The 19,530-nt window shown below is 42.8% G+C and overlaps 1 protein-coding gene across 1 annotated transcript in view; it reads left to right on the top strand.

Moving 5' to 3' along the window:
* The window catches only part of LOC128364974 (citron Rho-interacting kinase), a 33,711-nt gene extending 14,405 nt beyond the window's left edge, over positions 1–19,306 (top strand). Inside the window, exons 12-40 of the mRNA XM_053325592.1 lie at positions 205–379; positions 1,119–1,316; positions 1,412–1,465; positions 4,851–5,048; positions 6,458–6,651; positions 7,415–7,550; positions 7,643–7,747; positions 7,950–8,090; positions 8,496–8,603; positions 9,363–9,594; positions 9,686–9,844; positions 10,112–10,135; positions 11,217–11,384; positions 11,945–12,125; positions 12,593–12,681; positions 12,782–12,886; positions 13,117–13,286; positions 13,749–13,793; positions 15,567–15,647; positions 15,739–15,874; positions 15,979–16,118; positions 16,235–16,327; positions 16,416–16,524; positions 16,613–16,741; positions 16,838–16,918; positions 17,010–17,088; positions 17,166–17,339; positions 17,968–18,253; positions 19,205–19,306. Coding sequence (XP_053181567.1) covers positions 205–379; positions 1,119–1,316; positions 1,412–1,465; positions 4,851–5,048; positions 6,458–6,651; positions 7,415–7,550; positions 7,643–7,747; positions 7,950–8,090; positions 8,496–8,603; positions 9,363–9,594; positions 9,686–9,844; positions 10,112–10,135; positions 11,217–11,384; positions 11,945–12,125; positions 12,593–12,681; positions 12,782–12,886; positions 13,117–13,286; positions 13,749–13,793; positions 15,567–15,647; positions 15,739–15,874; positions 15,979–16,118; positions 16,235–16,327; positions 16,416–16,524; positions 16,613–16,741; positions 16,838–16,918; positions 17,010–17,088; positions 17,166–17,339; positions 17,968–18,253; positions 19,205–19,228 — 3,814 coding nt within the window. The 3' untranslated portion in view covers positions 19,229–19,306. The remainder of the gene's footprint in view (positions 1–204; positions 380–1,118; positions 1,317–1,411; positions 1,466–4,850; positions 5,049–6,457; positions 6,652–7,414; positions 7,551–7,642; positions 7,748–7,949; positions 8,091–8,495; positions 8,604–9,362; positions 9,595–9,685; positions 9,845–10,111; positions 10,136–11,216; positions 11,385–11,944; positions 12,126–12,592; positions 12,682–12,781; positions 12,887–13,116; positions 13,287–13,748; positions 13,794–15,566; positions 15,648–15,738; positions 15,875–15,978; positions 16,119–16,234; positions 16,328–16,415; positions 16,525–16,612; positions 16,742–16,837; positions 16,919–17,009; positions 17,089–17,165; positions 17,340–17,967; positions 18,254–19,204) is intronic.
* Positions 19,307–19,530: the final 224 nt, after the last annotated feature.

The following is a 19,530-nucleotide window of genomic DNA, read 5'->3' as shown; positions in this document are numbered from 1 at the left end:
TTTCTCTGTAATGAGGTGAATTCAAGTGAAAGCCATGACCTCTCATCAAGTGTGATTAGTACTATATCAGCTCCATGTTGAAGGCAATTTTTCTAATCAAAACCAGGAGTGTACACCTGTTCTGAACTTGGACACCTGTTATGACAACGCAAAGCTATTATTTCATTTTTTTGCTCCCATGTATTGTACGTGTGGTCGTGGCAGGAAAGCTCAGGAGGAGATGATCTCAGAGCTTCGCCAGCAGAAGTTCTACTTAGAGTCTCAGGCCGGGAAGTTGGAGGCCCAGAATGCCAAACTGGAGGAGCACCTCGAGAAAATGAGTCAGCAAGAGCAAAGCAATAAGAGCCGCGTGCTGGAGCTGGAAACAAGGCTCAGAGAGGTGAGGAGTCCGTCTCATTGCACTTCACCTTCACCTCTACACCTATTCAGTATCAAGTCATTACTGTTGAGTAGTTTGGATGCCTACTCAAACATCTGTATAGATCTAAATATAAGAAGCTATACTTTTAAATGTTAAATGGATAAAGCTGATGTAGTGATCTGCCTGCAAATGGTGCATGTATATCTGTGTGCATAATTGCTTTCCTGAATGTATATCAAGGATATAATTTTATCATTATATATATCATTATGTAATTATATCATTATATGACCCCATGTGGTAGCAGACGCAGCATATAAAACAGTTGTTAGATGAGAATTTATAGAATACTGCGACTTGATTTGATGCTAAAAAAGGTAAAGCACATTTGACGTACAGTGTATAAATGTGATATACAGGTTCTGTAGAGGATTTTTGTTTTAAAATGTGCAAAAATAGTTCTGAATAGTCGAGAATTCCTAACACTTTTTGAGTCACTAGAATCAATCAACAACTTTATGAATTCAGTGCAAATGCGTGACAGTAATTTTGTGCTATTGAACAGAGAAAATTCAGATGTAACAGCAAAGTGCAGCACAAGGAATTGTTGCGGAGTCAAACAAGGTGAGGTGTCGGATGTACTCTCATCCCTGTGGGGGGTTGTGTCATGTCAGCATGTCTCCGGCAGCTCCTTGGGGTGATTCACCTCCTCCTCCCACCCTGATCCCGCATGCCCCCTTTCTGTCTGCCTTTGTAGATCGGGCTGGAGCATGAGGAACAGAAGCTGGAGATCAAGCGCCAGGTGACAGAGGTGACCCTGTCGCTGCAGGAGCGCGAATCCCAGATCAGCAACCTGCAGGCGGCCCGCCACGCCGTGGAGAACCAGCTGCAGCATGCCAAGACTGAGCTGGAGGAGACCACTGCAGAAGCTGAGGAGGAGATCACCGTGCTCAGAGTGAGAGAGAGATAAAGTAGATGAGCACTTTTTTTGATGTTATATCATTCAGACAGTGACATTTATCCCTCTGCCTCTATTGTCACACCTGTTAGGCACACAGAGATGAGATACAACGGAAGTATGATGCTTTGAGAGACAGCTGCGCGGTAAGATGCTCACTCCTTTTTTTTCTTTCACTCTTTTCAGGAGTAGACAGCTCACCTGGTTTTGAATACCAATTGAATTATCACACATAACTTAACAACCTAAAGTAACCATACTGTTTCAGTCCATGCGTGTTTCTGTTATTCCCTAAAATGAGTCCTCATTTTAAAAAATTTATTTTTTATTACCACTAAGCACAAAGTGAGTCCATGTGGCTTTAAACACCCTCCCCTCTTCATCACATTTATCCTCCTTTTTTATCCCTTTTGTGGATATAATATAACAAAGAAAGTTAAATTTACATTATCTCTTCGTTGGTGAAAAGTATGACTAAGGCTCCACAATAGTGTCCCAAAACATTGTGCCCATGGTCTAAGTGAGAACTGCTGTCCCACATAGGTGCAGTTGTTTCTCAGGTGAATTATTTGTGGCCATGATGCTACTGGTTCACCCGCAGCACATGAAGAACCGAGTGAGCTGCCATTACCAAAAGTAGCCCTGCTGGAACAGTTAGGTAACTTACAGGAAGATGATGGCTGCCATCCAGTGATCATTGTTATTCCGCAGAATCACATTCTGGTGTTTTTTTTCTCTCTCTTTTGTCTGTTTTTTTTTTCTTTTTTTAGTCTGGCTTCATGGTTTGTGTATACACATGTCATGGACCATACTTTAGTTATCTAACACAGCCCACACATAATTCATGAATTTAAAATGTATATTGTTGGATTATTTTATTTCTATTTTTCATTTCTGCTGTTGTATTTATTCCCTCTCTTTGCTTTCTTTAACAAAACCATATCATCTTGTCACCAGTGCTTCTGAGAATGAGGCATCATGTGAACATAATCAACTAATGATGCTTTAGAAAAGTAGCCAACTCTGTAAATAGCAAGATACATCTTTCATTTACAGTAACAATTAAAGTCACACCTTCCTTAGTTGCTTTTTTAGTCGTTATTCAGCAGCTTTCTCTCAATTTTACAGTCAGTGAGGGCTAAAACCACTTTAAATGTTATAAATATTATTGAATACAGCATGGGTTTACTGTGGAGCCCTGGTGTCCCACTAACCTTGAGAAAATGATGGCGTCATGTCTAAAGGGTTTAAGCGCCTCCGAAATCATATATCCTGAATAAACACCAAGACCATCATGGTCTTCCTTTATCCCATTGCTCTACGTTCAAGATCCTCCCACTCACAAACTGTTCAGAAAGCATCGTCCATATAATCTGGCCAACGTTCAGACAAACACAGCCAAGGTTCTGTAATGAGCGCAGCTTGAAATGTCACTCTATTTTTTGCCTCGCTAAGACTTGTGATGTTGATTAGTCTGTCAGTTGAACACTTTGGACAAAAGCAAGATGTCATAACAACAACTGGCCGTCATGTAGTATCATCAGTTCAAAGTTCAGTTACACAACCAGGTAACTGACACACTAATGGACTCATTGTTTTCATTTTCTGTGGATGTTAATGGTCCCCAGAACATGAATCCATCAGGCCACAATTTCTATATGAAAAACTTGCCAATTGCCATGAAATTTATGGAGCAACATTTGTGCTCCCCAAAGGAAGAAATACCACTCACCCACCCCCTCTCTATTTGAACACTCCATTAACTTTGCTCTTGTGCTATCCTCCAAATGTTAAAGCAAAATGTCAACTCTGCAGACTAAAAATCTCAACAGATTTCCGTAACATTTGCTGACCATGTTCTTAATGCTGCTTTTTTTTAACTCCACTTTTGTACAAGTGTAGGAATAACAAAATCATCAGTGTGTTCATTACGTGTGTAAATAAGCACTGTAGCCTCTCAGGACCACTAGTGGGACTTCAGACTGTTAGCCCTTTGAATTAGTGTGGTCTATTTTCCATGCTTATTATCTATACACTTGACCAGAATTAGGAAGTTGTGTACTGTTCAAAGTTTGAAGAAAAATTTACCGAAGTTTTAACAATAAGACAATGTATATTCTGAGACTTTTGACATTTAATTCTCTAACTGTTTCTATCACAGTAATTATCCTTTTAATAACTCTGGTTCCATTAGACAGCTGTGAACAATGCTTAAATTAAGGAGAACTACATTTTCTTCTCGGTTTAATCCCCAAAATTCTTACATCTCCTCATATTGTTGTATCATTCATATCACTCACCTCTATCTAGATAGCAGAGCTTTAACTAAAAAAGGTGTTACATTTTTGAAAATGTGGGTAAACCAACATCTGTCCTGCTCAGTCTGCCTCATAGAAAGAGCAGATGTTCTTCAGTAAACTGCACCATCAGCGTACTGTCAATGTTTTGTTAATTTTCGTCAGGGAAATAGTGGGACTGATTTGCAGCCTCTTCTTACCCAGCTTCTTTATCTGCTGCACTCCCACTGCCTTCACAAACAGTATTGAGCAATTTGTAATCAGCAGTGTTGAGGATGCAAAGCTCCGGATGTGATTTACTTGAGGCCTGCGAGTCGCTCTATAGATTGGGATGACAGACGAGCAGAGTAAATATAGAGACTTGCCAGATGCCCACTGCATCCATTCCACAGTTGACTTCCTCGCCCCGCCTTAAGTATTTAGTTGCCGCTGTCAGTCCCCCTGCCTCGGGGGAGCAGAAGCTCTGAGTCAGTACAGAACAGACAGCTAATTTATGTACTTAAAAGCTTTGCCTCTTTCCACCCGCCACCTTGAAGTTGTGCGTGGTACACATGTTCCCATGAGAGCAGGGAATAAGGGGCTCTTAACAGGCAGCCTCATCAGCCTCATTTCCCTACAGCGTGCACAGTAGTCATGGCTGATTAAGGGAACAGACTGATGCTGATGAAATGATTAGCCCGCTCCTTTGCTCTGAATGCTGTCTGGGTGAAAGAAGAAGCCTAGATATCATACCAAAGTGATTACTGTATTATATCACTAACCTAAATATCTATTTCATGTAACGATGCAGCACTACAGTTTAGATCGTGTGGGGCGTTAGGGTAGGTTTGGGTTAAATAAGCAGCGTGTATGTGCATATAGAGACAGTGCTATGTAAGTCAGATGCATGTAGATTGTAAAATGTATTTTAGTATATTGTGTACACTGAGTTTATGTAAGAGCAGAGATACTTTTTTCAATCTCAGAAGTCCTGCCTTTTATCAAATGTGTTAAGGCTTATAACCGTGATGTAGAAATGGGTCAAATCTCTTCAACTCAGTGTATCTACCTTTTTATTGAAAGTATAATTTATGCCTTTTAGGCAGACATACATTTTTGTAAACTGAATTGAAAGTATGCATTACAGTCTGCCTTTTAATTATTTATTTATTTTAATTGAGAAGTAGTTGTTTGTTACTCGTTTGACATATTTTCATGTCACTGGCAGTCTGAGAGTCCTGATGACTTCCCACAGGTGATCACAGACCTGGAGGAGCAGCTGACCTCTCTGACCCAGGAGAACGCCGAGCTGAACCGCCAGAACTTCTACCTGTCCAAGCAGCTGGACGAGGCCTCAGACGAGAGAGAAGACCGGCTGCACCTCAGCCAGGATGTGGACAGGCTGCGTCGGGAGGTGGCTGACCGCGAGATGCACCTCAACAACCAGAAACAGGTGAAGGGGCTGCTGGTGGTCCTGTCTGTCACTCAACTGCATGTATACAACTGAGCCATTGATCGTGTCAGCATTACAGTCCAAACATTTGAAGATTCGGCATGAAATTGCCAAAAAAATATCAACTGAAATCTGGCAAAAAACAAACAAACAACAGTTTTCTGTTTTCTTGGACAGTCATAATCCTTTCTTTAGTTTGGACTTCTTTCCCCTGACCACTTCCCACTCACAGCCAGTCAGACACCAGGTTTCACTCATTTACATTTTGTGTACGATATCTCAACACAGCCTGTGACAGGTGACCTAGACATCTCTCTCAGCTCTGACAGTGTTAAGTGTAAATCAGGCAGCAGAAACCCTCTGAATATTTCAGGACTGTTATGTGCTGTATTCTGGATGGAGCTGCGTAGAGATAGAGAAAGCGAGGGAGAGCGAGCGAGCGAGCGAGGGAGGAGGCTGTGTGATGTGTGCGCTGCCCCTGTGGGAGGATATGTGTGTGGGTGTCCAGTAGCGCTCTCGGTCCTGCTGGTTGTGTAACCAGCGATGGAAGTCATAGACGAGGGATGGGGTGGTGTGTGGGAGGGATGTGTCATCCCCATCACTCCCAGGTCGTGTCAGCTGTGGAAGCGTTGGACTTCAGAGGGCCGTGGTGTTGCTGCAGCACCAGCACAAGCTATATTTGTCTCCCAGTGCTTTGTCTAAAGCAACACGCTGCAAGACACAAAACACAGCGCTTTGTGTGGGCCCCAGTGATGAACATAGAAAAAGGCTCTGTGTCCAAACATGTCATTTAAACAACTCCAGGGGAGTATTGATGCTGGTTCAGAGCAACCAATTATAATTGCAGTTTTGGGATTATTATTTAAACCATGGTTCACATAGTCAGTAACATAGTTATTAATATTTGTTTGTTTACTGTATTGATGCTGCTTCTTCTCATCTACAGAAATATTATTCTTTTAACTTACTACCATTATTTGTCAGTTATACTTATCTGATCATTTGCAGTTAACAGGTTTAAATGCAAAAACATATGATTAGTTACAAAGTATGATGCACTTTAACCTCCCAACATGTAACATAGTTAAAATGAACTCCCATGTTGACCAGCTACAACATTAAAATTGAGGTATAATATAGGGCTGTTTTCCTGCATCTTAAGAACTTTTTCTACTTTTGGTACTTGAGGTACTTTTACTTAAGTTACATTTTGAATACTGTATATACACTGTACAGTATATACACTGCATTACTCACAATACAGGATATTTAACTTTTCTCTCTTTATCGCTAATTTTTTCACTTTTTTATCAAAGAATGAAGCACTTTAGGACACAACTTTAGGAGTCATGTCCTGTTTGGCACAGTTTGGATACCTAACTGCAAATCTAAATCCTGTTTCGCACCAGAACCTTGAGACACTGAAGACCACATGCACCATGATGGAGGAGCAAGTTCTAGAGCTGGAGACCATGAACGATGAGCTGCTGGAGAAGGAGAGACAGTGGGATGCCTGGAGGGCGACACTGGAGGAGGAGAAGAACCAGGCTGAGAGGAGAAGCAGAGAGATCCAGAGACTGCTAGACACTGAAAAACAGAACAGGTCAAAGCACACACACAAACACACTCACACACACATGCACACACACTGTATTGCTGTAACTGTGTGGACATTAATTGACTAAATTGGCCTCTAAACTTGTGTAAAGTTTGCCTTGCATGTAGTTTTTCTTGTTAGCAGAGTTAACAAGCCAAACCTAGTCAGGCTTACAATTTCAATGTAGCTACAATTTAGATTAATGTACTAAAAAGAGACATAGGTTTAGTAGCTCCAATTTAACCATTAGACATGTTACTTTGGGAGGGTTATAAATGTGTTTTTCTCGACTGCTAAAAAACGCTTTTTGCTCAAAATGTTGTTGTTGCTATCAGTGTTGGATCTGGCTCCCTCCGCCTACACACACTGAGTGCAACAGGTTTTGGCATATTCTCTAGGGTTCGCCAAAAGGTATTCTGGGAAATATATGGAATTATTTTTCTGAGTAGATGTAGGCAATGCAGGTTGAGGAATATTGGATACACAAAAAGCACCATCACTCAACCACACCAGGAGTGCAAGAGAGAGGAAGATAGTTGTATTTTTCTTTAACTCTAATCTTTAAACCTCTCCTTTCTTTTCATAGAGTGTAGAAATACAAGAAAACATACTGATACATGAGACTGAATTTCTTTCATTTGATTCATATACCATCTGTATGCAAGTGACAAAAATATCAAAAATATAACAGTTGATCTGGAAGAGGATGCTCTTAAAGACTCTAAATAACCAGTATAAAGTATAAACAAAGGTTTGCTGTATGCTTCAGGCTCCGTGCAGAGCAGCGCAGCTCAGAGTCTCGTCAGGCTGTGGAACAGGCAGTTAAGGAGCACAAAGCTGAGATCCTGGCCCTGCAGCAGGCCCTCAAAGACCAGAAACTCAAAGCTGAGAGCCTCGCTGACACTGTGAGCATTTCCCCACACTGTTGAGTAAGTATTTTACTATGTGAAGTTAGCAGATGTAGTGACAGCAGACTCTCCCTGCTCTCTGTTCTCAGTTGAATGATCTGGAGAAGAAGCACGCCATGCTGGAGATGAACGCCCGCAGTCTGCAGCAAAAGCTGGAGAGTGAGAGGGATCTGAAACAGAGGCTGCTGGATGAGGTACTTTTAAATATTTTCACACATGTACAGTTTACCATTGTTCTTTAAAGTTTTGTTTCATGGATTATGTGCACATGTTAAACTGTTATGTTTGTTACTGTAAATAACAGTAACAAATGCCAAATCTTTCTGATGTGCTGTTCTGGAAGCACAAGTGTAGAAGTCACAGCATCCAGATGTAACAGCTGTTTTTCCTTCATAGCAAGAGAAACTGCAGCAGCAGATGGACGCTCAGAAGACCCACATCTTCCGCCTGACTCAGGGGCTGCAGGATGCTCTGGACCAAACTGACCTGCTGAAAACTGAGAGGACTGACCTGGAGTATCAGCTGGAGAACATCCAGGTGCTCCTACACACACATACATATACATATACATACACATCTATCAACTCATGTTTATCCACAGAAAATATACATACTCAGAGATTATGAGGGGGTTGAGATTCATTCTTCATGTCAGCGCAGGCACATGTTCCCATGCTGGATTTGGAGCAAATCTTTCTGTCATTTCCAGTCTCGTTTCTCCCCTTCTGTTCTGCCACTTTGTTTTAATAGTGAAAAAGACACTTTGATTCAACAACAACAACAACACACACACACACACACACACACACATGCCCTCCACACTTTGTCTAGAGTATGCACCCTCCCCATCTCTCTGTCCCACTGTCACCCCTCTCTGTGTGAACTGTTGTACTTGAGGAGAAATTCATGGCAGTAGTGATGTTCACTTAGCTCCACCTGCAGGCTGTGTACTCCCATGAGAAGGTGAAAATGGAGGGGACCATCACCCAGCAAACCAAGCTCATTGACTTCCTGCAGGCCCAGGCCCACGGTGGCTCCAAGAAGAAAAAGGTCAGATGGGATATTTAATAGGAATAATTCCTAATTTGTCCTACACAGAGGACATTAGACAGGGAACAGTAATATCATCAGTAGATGATGATATTATCATATTCACCCTGCACAACCAGTGTCAGCTTGCATCATACTCAAACTAAATGAAATGTTCAGAACCAGCTAAAAAGTATTTAAATATGGAAGAAGAAAAAGAAATTGAATATCCAAAAATAAATTCTATGAAGAAAAGAATCAAATATCTGAATGGAAGTATTATTAATTCAGGCTGATATATAAAGATAACGTCAGGTAAGTTATTGTGAAATTCATTGGACTGAATACATTAATGTACTTCTGGATTCCAGAGCTAGAAGAAAAACAATTAATGAGTTTCTTTTAGACTGTGTTTAAGAAATGTATTTAGGGAATTAATGACATAGTCTGATAATTACTTTATTACAAGGGTTACATTCGGGGCAGCCACGGATGAGTCACTTTATACATAAACTGTCATTATAACTTCCACCAGCCTCTTGCATACTCAGGAGTTGTAGTCGTTTTGTCATCACATAGAAACTGAGTTAGAATCAGAATAAATGGGAAAATAAGGAGCAGAGAAATTGTTTAAAATAAGGAGCAGAGAAATTGTTTAAAATAAGGAGCAGAGAAATGGTTTAAAATAAGTGTTTCTTGTCTTTCTAGCAATCTACCTGACTCTCATATCTGTCACATGTGTTTTTTTCTGTGTGTATCTGTATTGTTTGTGTGACCCAGGGTTTGTTTGGGCGTCGTCGAGAGGACCTGTTGGCTGCCATGGCTGCTCAGGCCCAAGCCCAGGCCCAGGGTCAGAGTCAGGGTCAGGTTTCACCTGTGCCCCCCATCCAGCCGGTGCCTCTGCAGTACAGTGACATGAAGTCAGCTCTGGACAAAGAGCGTTCTCGCTGCTCCGAGCTTGAAGAGGCTTTGCAGAAAATGAGAGCGGAGCTGCGATCTCTGAGAGAGGAAGGTGAGACCAGTCTGACTGATTGTTAAAATAAACATACAGCAGTGTTGTGAGCAGTGATATAAGCTCAGTTAATATATTATTCCAACCCCAGCCTCTCAGTATAAGGATCACGGTAACTCTGCAAACCCAGCCGCAGCACGCCAGCAGATGATTATGTCTGCCATGGTGAAGTCTCCTGAGCACCAGCAGGGCCCAACCAGCCTGGCACCCTCTAACTCTGGACGCAGGAAGGACGCGGCAACACCTGAAGGTGAGTGAGGGTATGATGTAGCTTAGCAGCTTCACTTAAACAGATTCATACATGCAGGCATACTACATACTCAACACCTACTGGCCCTTACCTGCACACACACACACACACACACACACACACACACACACACACACACACACACACACACACACACACACACACACACACACACACACACACACACACATACATACATATAATCTCACTCACCAAGGATCATTTAATGGAGCTCTTACTATCCCTTTTCTTTCACACACCTTTCAGAGAGAAGGAGGGTCACTTTTGAAAGTAAGTCGCCCAAACTCCTGGTTTCCGCAGTTTGGTCTCTTATCTCTCTTTCTCCTTTTTGCCTCATCCATTCCTCAAAAAAAAGGCCAGATTTTAAAAGCTCTGCACTCTGTATAAAATGTCAGATCCCACCAGGCTGTCAGGCGAGGCTGAGAAATCTTCCAAGTACATTTCCTCCTTTTTTTCAGTGCACAGCTTTAGAAATCTGAAGCATTTTCTATCTTGGTTGCTGAAGCTTAGCCAATCTGATTTTCAGAAGTCTGCTCTGCTCTTTAACCCACTTACAATCCCACCTCCCGACCTCATAGACTAACAGAGATGCACCGTCTGATAAAACTCTGTGCAATGCACTAAATGCTGTGTCACCTATTGAATCCACACTCCAAAAACTAAAGGTATTATTCAGTCACCTTATTTCTAATCACAATGCAGTTGAGGTTACAACAATAAAGTTAAGATGGGATGATTCTGATCTTAATTTTATATCATTGTAACCTGATGTAGATCTTGGAGGTTGTAACACGATACTATAAGATTATTTTCTGTAACACTGTTAAATATTTTGTAGGTGGAGGCTTCAAATAAGCTCATTCAGGCTTTATGTGGTCTTTGTCATTTTTTTGTGTACATTTTAATTTGTGCAAAATAAACTAAACTAAAGAAAAAGTAAAGTTACACGCTATAAGGACAGGATTATAAAAGTGGCAGCATAAACATAGAACTAATTAAAAAACAGCAATGAAATATAATTAATTGCGATATTTTGTAGTGTAACAATTGTATGGAAAATATGTGTGTAAACTCGGACACACAATGGGAAGCTTAATATTGACTGAATAATGTCTTTAAAATGCACAAAGTTGTGATTTTGCACAAAGAGATGGATTTAATTAACATTCTTTTTTAATTTTTTTTTTTTTTTTTGCGTACTCGCCGATGCATTCCGCTAAAATTATCCTTTTGTTGAACCGATTTCATAGCTGGTATGGCATGGTGCACTGAGGGCTTGAAATGATGGATGTACCTGACAGATGTAAGACATGCCGGACCCTCACTCACTCTGTTCCCTGACTGTATCCAGAGTACAGCCGTCGTTTGAAAGACAGTCAGAGAGACAGAGAGAGGGAGAGAGAGAGGGTGCACCACAACACCCCTCACCGCTTCACAGTGGGACTCAACATGAGAGCCGCCAAGTGCACCGTGTGCCTGGATACTGTGCACTTTGGCCGTCAAGCCGCTACCTGTCTCGGTGAGTCAAAGATTAAAATATTCACGAGGACAGCCTGCAAGCAAATGATCCACATGACCTTTATGTAATCTAAATAAAGATAACACAGTAGTTATTCTCATTTACATAAGTAACATTTAATTTGAGCGCTTTCATTTAATTGTTTCGATTATGTCATTTCTTTTTTTATAGAATGAAATTCTAATTTTGGATATAAAATTAAAGTATCTTTTTTTTTGAGAGACGGCTGCAACTGCTACATCTTTCTATTTACTCCTATTGTTATAACACTACATTCAGTCCAGTAATTTAAACTTTCATTTTCTCAGAAGTACAAAAGTAACATGTAAAAATGTTAAGTTCAGAGATGTTTAACTGACAAGCACTAAAAATCAAAAATACTGGTTTCTGTTTGCTCGCTCCACACACCCAAAATAATAAAAAAACAGCAGCCATACTGGAGTTAGTTACCTAAATTGTCATTAACATATCATATCTTTTATTTACACCCTCCTTTCATTTGTGCTGCTGAAGAGAGGAGACACAATCTGCTCTCTATATAACTGTTCTCTCTCCTTCAGAGTGTCACGCTCTGTGCCACCCAAAATGCTCCCCCTGCCTTCCAGCCACGTGCGGCATGTCCAGCGACTGCTCCCTGCATCTGTCTGAGGGCCTGTGCCGGGACAAAAGCAGCTCTGCAGGCCAGCAGCTCAAAGAAGCTAGCGGACACATGCACCTGGAGGGCTGGATGAAACAGCCCAGGTTAGATAAAAACATGCTGACACTGCAGTTGTTTTAGCTTCTTTCTCACAGTCAGTCTTAACTATTCATGTGCTGGATGGTTGCCATGTAAATGGGTGATAAATGAAAAGAGGAAAAGCGTGAACAAATGAGTGGAGAAACAGAACAAATGGAGCAGTTTCCACACAGAATGATTTGATGAGGATGGAAATGATGTGAATCATATGCTCCAAAAAACTTAGCCATTAGTGTGTTTGTCTAAAGCAAGAAAGTTTCTGTGGTGTGCCCCCTCCCTGTGAAGCTGTGTCATCTCCTCCCACGGATCAGCAGCCTGATGTTAGCGCACACGAACCCTCACTGGCACTATCTGTTATGTACGATCTGTCAAAATTCGTCCATCTGCTACTTAAACCAGTTTAAATAAAAGCATTTTCCTGGATAACTTTTCATCATGGAAGCTTCGTAGTAACACCTCATGTGTTTGGCAGGAACGGGAAGCGAGGCCAGGGCTGGGAGAGGAAATACGTGGTCCTGGACGGGACCAAAGTCTCCATCTATGAGATCGAGCCCAGAGAAGGTCACCGGAGTGTTTTACCTGTGTGATAGAAACACCATCATTCATTTATCCTCCAGAGTTGATCAGTTTTTAATGCAGCTGTTCTGCATGTGTTACTCAGATTCAGTGAAGCCTCTGGAGGAGTTCGACCTGTGTCTGTCAGACGGAGAGGTGGAGGTTTATGGAGCAGTGGGGGCATCTGAGCTACCTAACACTGCAAAGTCAGGTATACACAGAACATTCTAGTCCTATCTCCTTCATCTGTAACTTTCCCTCAGAATGACTTCATATTTCTGGTGTTTTATAGTCCTTAAACATCCTTCTCAGGGTAGATACAGGTTCCACAGAGCATGTTCTGCTTTCACTTTAAGTTACCTTTTTAAAAGAAGCATTTTTATGTCCTTACCTCTGTCCCCCCACCTCCACCCCCCCCCCCCCCCCCCCCCTGTGTGTCAGATGTTCCCTACGTCCTGAAGCTGGAGTCCCGTTGTCACGCCCCCTGCTGGCCTGGACAGTGTGTTTACTTTATGGCTCCCAGTTTCCCAGACAAACAGCGCTGGGTGGCTGTGATGGAGTCGGTGGTGGCGGGGGGGCGAGCGTCTCGGGAGAAGGCCGAGGCCGACGCAGTGAGTATCTCCGGAGCAGCCGAGGGGCAAATCAGGGGCGCTTCTGTGTCCTCTCGACTTCTGCTGACTCAAACCATAAACCGTTACGAGCACGGTCACAGATAAAGTGCCTTGTCTGCGGCCGCGCTCGTAAACCCTGCTGTTTTTAAGTGCACGGGGGCTATTCATGAGCACTGATTTACCCTCTTTTACTCCTGAATATTTCATTTAAAGGTTTAGAGTTTTATTATGGATAACCCCCCTTCCCGCGTTTCACTTCTATGTGTCGTTAATTGTCCCCTTCTTCTCTCCTCTTCTCTTTCTCTCCTCTCTCTCTCTTTTTCTCTCTCTCTCTCTCTCTTTGTCTTTCTCACTCCTGTTTGTTGCTTTTTCATCATGCTCACACTGTATGTCCGGTATATGGGCACGTTTTGTTGATTTGCTCGATTCTGCCCATTCCACTGGGTTTCATTGCACACATAGGCTGCTGTGTCCAAAAGACAAATGGTTCTGTCTCCTCTGGTCCAGGTAAACAGTTACAGACATACAGACACAACACTTACTGACACACACACACACACACACACACACACACACACACACACACACACACACACACACACACACACACACACACACACACATACATACACACACACACACACACACACACACACACCTGCATTCATGAGGCACGTACTAACTAGTGCATGTGTCTGTCACTGTGTGTTGGTTGTTCATCCCCTCTCCTTCCCTCCCCTCCCCTCCCCCCTCCTGCTCTCACCTCACCTCACCTGCTGTGACCACTCCTCACTCTCACTGTGCTCTGACTGCAGCACCGTGACATTCTACTCAAACACTGTGTTGTTGTAATTAAATTAATCTCTCCCCTGTGTCTGACCGCTCTACACTAATTCTCACCCAAGATGTCTCACCATCTTTGGGTTGATCCTCCTCAGCTGTCCTCCAGAGGACCAGAGATCAGACAGCAGAGTTCTACCTGCCTGTGTACTCGTCTGTGTTTTTACCCCCTGCTGCCCCCTCTGCACACTCTGTAGAGACTGGGACACAAGTCACATGACTCAGCTGTGAGACACAGGACAGAAACAGACAAACATCAAGCTGACAGTATTTTTTGGCTTTTTAGGTCATTTGGGGGGCATTTTATGTATTTATTAGGGCTGGGACACACAGCATGCATCAACTGTGTGTGTGTGTGTGTGTGTGTGTGTGTGTGTGTGTGTGTTGCAGATCCCCCTTTTTAAAAATCTCACTCTGTTAACAGATTAGTGCAGCCACAGAGCCACACATGGGCTGCACATGTCATGCAACCGTGCGGTTCTCTGCAAAAATAGGATATAATCAGATATAATCAATATAATTAAAAATGTCCTATGTGAAGAGTGTAATCAAGGATTTCAAGCCATGATTGTAATCAAGGAATCCCAGCCATGTAAATACATAAATAACATATATAATGAAATAAAGAACATCTACACAATAGGCATAATAAGTCAAAGTAGATGGAATAAAGTAAGAGATAAGAAGTAAAGTGAGCAGTGCAGTGTTCTGTCAGAAGTAGCTCCAACCAGACATGTCACCTCATTATTGTTTATTTTTCACAACTGACCACACACTGCAAGTAATGAAATGATATGAAACATTGTATTATTGACGGCCATTATTAAAGTCCAACTCTATGTGGAAAGACAGGGCTGGCAGCTGCAACAAGACTAACCAAGCATTAGACACTGCCAGTAGAGAGAGGACAGGAAACAAGGGAGAGAGAGATGCATCATAAATGAAAGTGATTGATTTACAGTGTTTTAAACATAGCTGATTGTATTGTGTTTTTGTGTATTTATTGCAGCTTTATTATGCATTACTGCTGTTTCAGAGTTTATTATCTGAGTTGATTAACAGACACTGTCCCCTAGAAATTAGAAATCATAGATATCATAGAAAACCCTAGAAAGAAAACCCTAGAAAGCATAGAAATCTTACAGCTCTTACACTCCTACTGCATCATTTACTCTACTATATGTAAGAGTATATGTAGAATTTTAGATCTGATTAACAAAAAATATTGACTCCTCTCACTTCACTTTGCTTTACCCATGTCAGGCCAACTAGAGGACTGACTGAACTCTGACTTGTGACTTGGTCCCATACCTCTGACACGTGTTAACCTGCACAGTCCTGCAGCCTCCTCTCTGTTGTGTTCCTCTGCTGCCTCCCCCCTGAGGTCACGTGGCAGTTGTGACCCCGCTGACCCTTTCTTCTTCTTCTCCGCTCTTTCAGAAGCTACTAGGAAACTCTCTCCTAAAGCTGGAGGGAGATGACAGGCTGGATATTAACTGCACCCTCCCTCTCACAGACCAGGTACATGCTGTTCATCACACTGAAGTAACGTCATGTGTTTCTGTATGAACGCGTAATGTGAAACTTGCGTGTTCACCTGCCCGGTCCGCAGATAGTTCTGGTGGGCTCTGAAGAGGGTCTGTACGCCCTGAACGTTATCAAGAACTCCCTGACTCACATCCCTGGCCTGGGATCAGTCTTTCAGATCCACATCATCAAAGAGCAGGAGAAACTGCTGATGATTGTCGGTGAGAGCCTCAAATTTAGTCCTTTTCACTCGATGATAACAGTCCAGTGAGCAGCAGAGCATGAGACCACTTGTGTGTAATGTGTGTGTGTGTGTGTATCGTAGGGGATGAGAGAGCTTTGTGCCTGGTGGAGATCAAGAGGGTGAAGCAGTCACTGGCCCAGTCCCACCTGCCCAACCAGTCTGAGTTGGCCCCCTACATCTTTGAGACGGTGAAAGGCTGCCATCTGTTTGCTGCTGGGAGAGTACGTCTTCTTCTCCTCTGTGACACTTGAGACGAAGTGTGTGTGTGTGTGTCATGACTTCACAGTGACAGTGTGTGTGTGTGTGTGTGTGTGTGTGTGTGTGTTCTCTTTTACAGATAGACAACGGGCCGTGTATATGCGCTGCAATGCCGAACAAGATAACCATCCTGCGCTACAACGACAATCTCAACAAGTACTGCATTCGTAAGGTGGATACGACCCGTTAGCTCCACATCTACACATTACTCTGCATATTTAAAGCTGCTGGACTCACATTCTTCATTCTTCATCTCATAGGAGATTGAAACTCTGGAGCCCTGCAGCTGCATCCATCTGACCAGCTACAGCATCATCATTGGCACCAACAAATTCTACGAGATCGAGATGAAGCAGTTTGTGCTTGAGGGTGAGGACTCAGACAGATTTTATGGACATTCACGTAACATGGAGGTGTCAGAGAACTTAAACCAGGTCTCCTGTGTGCTCCCCTGCAGAGTTCTTGGATAAAAATGACGTGTCCCTGGCTTCTGCAGTGTTTGCCGCCTCGTCCCACAGCTTCCCCATCGCCATCATGCAGGTGGCCAGCAGCATGCAGAAGGAGGAATACCTGCTGTGTTTCCACGGTGAGCTCAGGACCACTTCTCCCCCCGTTATGAGGTGAGATACACACCAGGAGTGTGTAGTGAGCTTTGTTGTTGTTGTTGTTGTTGTTGTTGCAGAGTTTGGAGTGTTTGTGGACACGTACGGTCGGAGGAGCCGCACCGAGGAGATCAAGTGGAGCCGTCTGCCTTTGTCCTTTGGTAAATACACTGTAGCTTCTATAATGCTGCATGATTACATGTAGAGTAACACCAGCAGGCTGTGTCAGCTCTGTAATGTGCTCTGCTGCAGCCTACAGAGAACCCTACCTGTTTGTCACCTACTTCAACTCCCTGGATGTCATCGAGGTTCAGGGACACACCGCTCTGGGGTGAGACACGCTTTAAACACTTTGATGGTTGTTGTTTTTTTAAGCTGAATCTCTCACATCCCTATCCCTGCTTCTAGTCCCACAGTGCTGGCCCACCTGGACATCCCCAGTCCTCGCTACCTGGGCCCCGCCATCTCCTCCGGGGCCATCTACCTGGCCTCCTCTTACCAGAACAAACTGCGGGTCATCTGCTGTAAGGGAAGTCTGATCAGAGAGTCTGGAGAGCTGCAGAGGAACGGATCCAGCCGAGGGTCAGCTCCTCCATCACGTTTCATCTCCTTATTTTAGATTGAGTAATAAAATACAGCGAAAGAGGAAAAACTGCAGAATTTCAATGAATGTTGGTATGAAAACATTTGAGGTGGCTTTACAAAAACAAATAACTTCATGTCCATTTATTCTGAACTTTCTGTGCTCTTTTATTTCATAGGAAGAAACTTAACTATAGGAAAGAAATAATTGTGCAGTTTTAAGATAAGCCAACAGCGCCATCTGCTGTTCCAGGATGAATACAGTCAAAATCAGGATTTAGACCTGTTGATCCATTCTTACAGTGAGATTTACCACCACAGCTTCTCTTTTACAGCTGCCCAGCTGCAGAGTTTATACCTGAACTTACACCAGGATATGAAATGTTCTTCCTCTTGATATTTGACAATTTGTGGTGATGAACCTTTATGGATGCTGTCATTATTCAAGCTGAGTCACCCACAATATGACGACTGTTACTTGTTGGAATCAAATCTGTTTTTATTTAAAATACAGGACAAGTGAATATTAATGGGTATAAAATGATGTTAACCACTCTAAGCAGCACCAAATCCCAAATTCAAATGAGCCCTGCTGACACGCTGCTCTCTGCTGTGTGTCCTACAGTAGTCCCAGTAAGCGGGGCCCGCCCACCTACACAGAGCACATTACCAAGCGTCTGACCTCGGGTCCCGGCAGTCATGACGGCCTGCATCGAGAGCCTAGCACCCCACACCGCTACAGGGAGGGCCGCACCGAATTCAGACGGGACAAGTCTCCGGCCCGACCGCTGGACCGGGAGAAGTCACCCGGCAGGGTGCTGGACAGCCGCAGGGAGAGGTCCCCTGGGAGATTCGGGGACAGCACCCGACTCCATGCCGGGTCTGTGCGAACACAGCTCGCCCCTGTTAACAAGGTAGTGTAACAGTAACATGCTGGTGGAGATGTTTAACACTTCAGAGGTTTACTTTACTGATATGAATCATCTTTATATTTGTGGTTTAGACCAGCAGTTTCCAACCTTAACAACCAGGCAAGCGTGTCTGTGACTCACTGACACAAGTTGAGTCTTCAAGCTGCGTGAAGATTGTTTCATATGAACAGTTTAAAACATAAAACTCCTAAAAAAAGTGTGTATATTTAAGGTGTTTTTCTACTTCTTTCCTGTCTTGTTAATCATCTTGTGACCCCTCAGATGTTAGACTACACTCCTGTCTGAGGAACAGCAAAGCAAGAGATTGCAATAAAAAAATAAAGCTATAAACATGATGAATGAAAAATACAATAAAATATGTATTCAGTTTTATTAAATATATCACAGAACAAGTGAGAAAATATGAGAGAAGTGTGGAAGCAACAAAAATAAACATTATTACTGTGTAATATTGGATCATCATCCTGAACAGCAGTTCATTTTTCAGCTGCTCTGTTCTCTTCAGTAGACTGTGGTGTTGATCACACAGGATGTGGCATTCTCACAACAAGTGTCAGTGTTATTTGTTTCTGCTTCTCAGCTGACCAGTTGTCACACTGAGTTAATGTCAAGGACCTTTACTCACACTGCTGCCTGGAGTTACTCAAGCATGCATTAATCCCAGAGAACTTGAGCATTCAGAGGAATCTAGTTTGTAAAAGTGTCACTCAGAGAATGAAGTGACTTTGCATCTTTTTAGAAGTAATTAGTTTTAACTTTCTGTACATATTAAAAGTAGAGGCCTAAACAAAATTATGTTCTTTAGATTTCCACATTCACTCACAAAACCTTAAGTCACATACTGTATTTAATAGTACAAGAGGATATAATGAATACACACTGTCTCTTCTGAAGTTGGATTTAAACTGGTCTTCCTCTGCTCTTGTCTTGCAGGTGTGGGATCAGTCATCAGTGTGAATCCAGTTCAGTGCTCCTCCTGACTGGAGCTTGAAGATGAACCACGGGAACCCTTGATCCACTCTGAGTGCAAGCACACACACTCTCTCACACACACACACACGTCACCCAGGCTGACTGTCAGCTCCATCGCCTGTACATAGTGCAGTCTCAGTTCCTTATTTGACACATAAACCTGCACTGGGAGACGTCTCCTGCGACAATCTTCTCTTTTCTGACACGTGCTTTCGTGGGAGAAATCCCGCAGTAGATCAGGGAACCTTCACTGATCTACGGATTAAGAGTCTACTTTATAATATATC

This window comes from Scomber japonicus, chromosome 9, assembly GCF_027409825.1.
Source record: "Scomber japonicus isolate fScoJap1 chromosome 9, fScoJap1.pri, whole genome shotgun sequence".
Taxonomy (NCBI): Eukaryota; Metazoa; Chordata; class Actinopteri; order Scombriformes; family Scombridae; genus Scomber; species Scomber japonicus.
The sequence above is the reverse complement of the archived record's forward strand: the minus strand, read 5'-3'. Positions and strand labels throughout refer to the sequence as shown.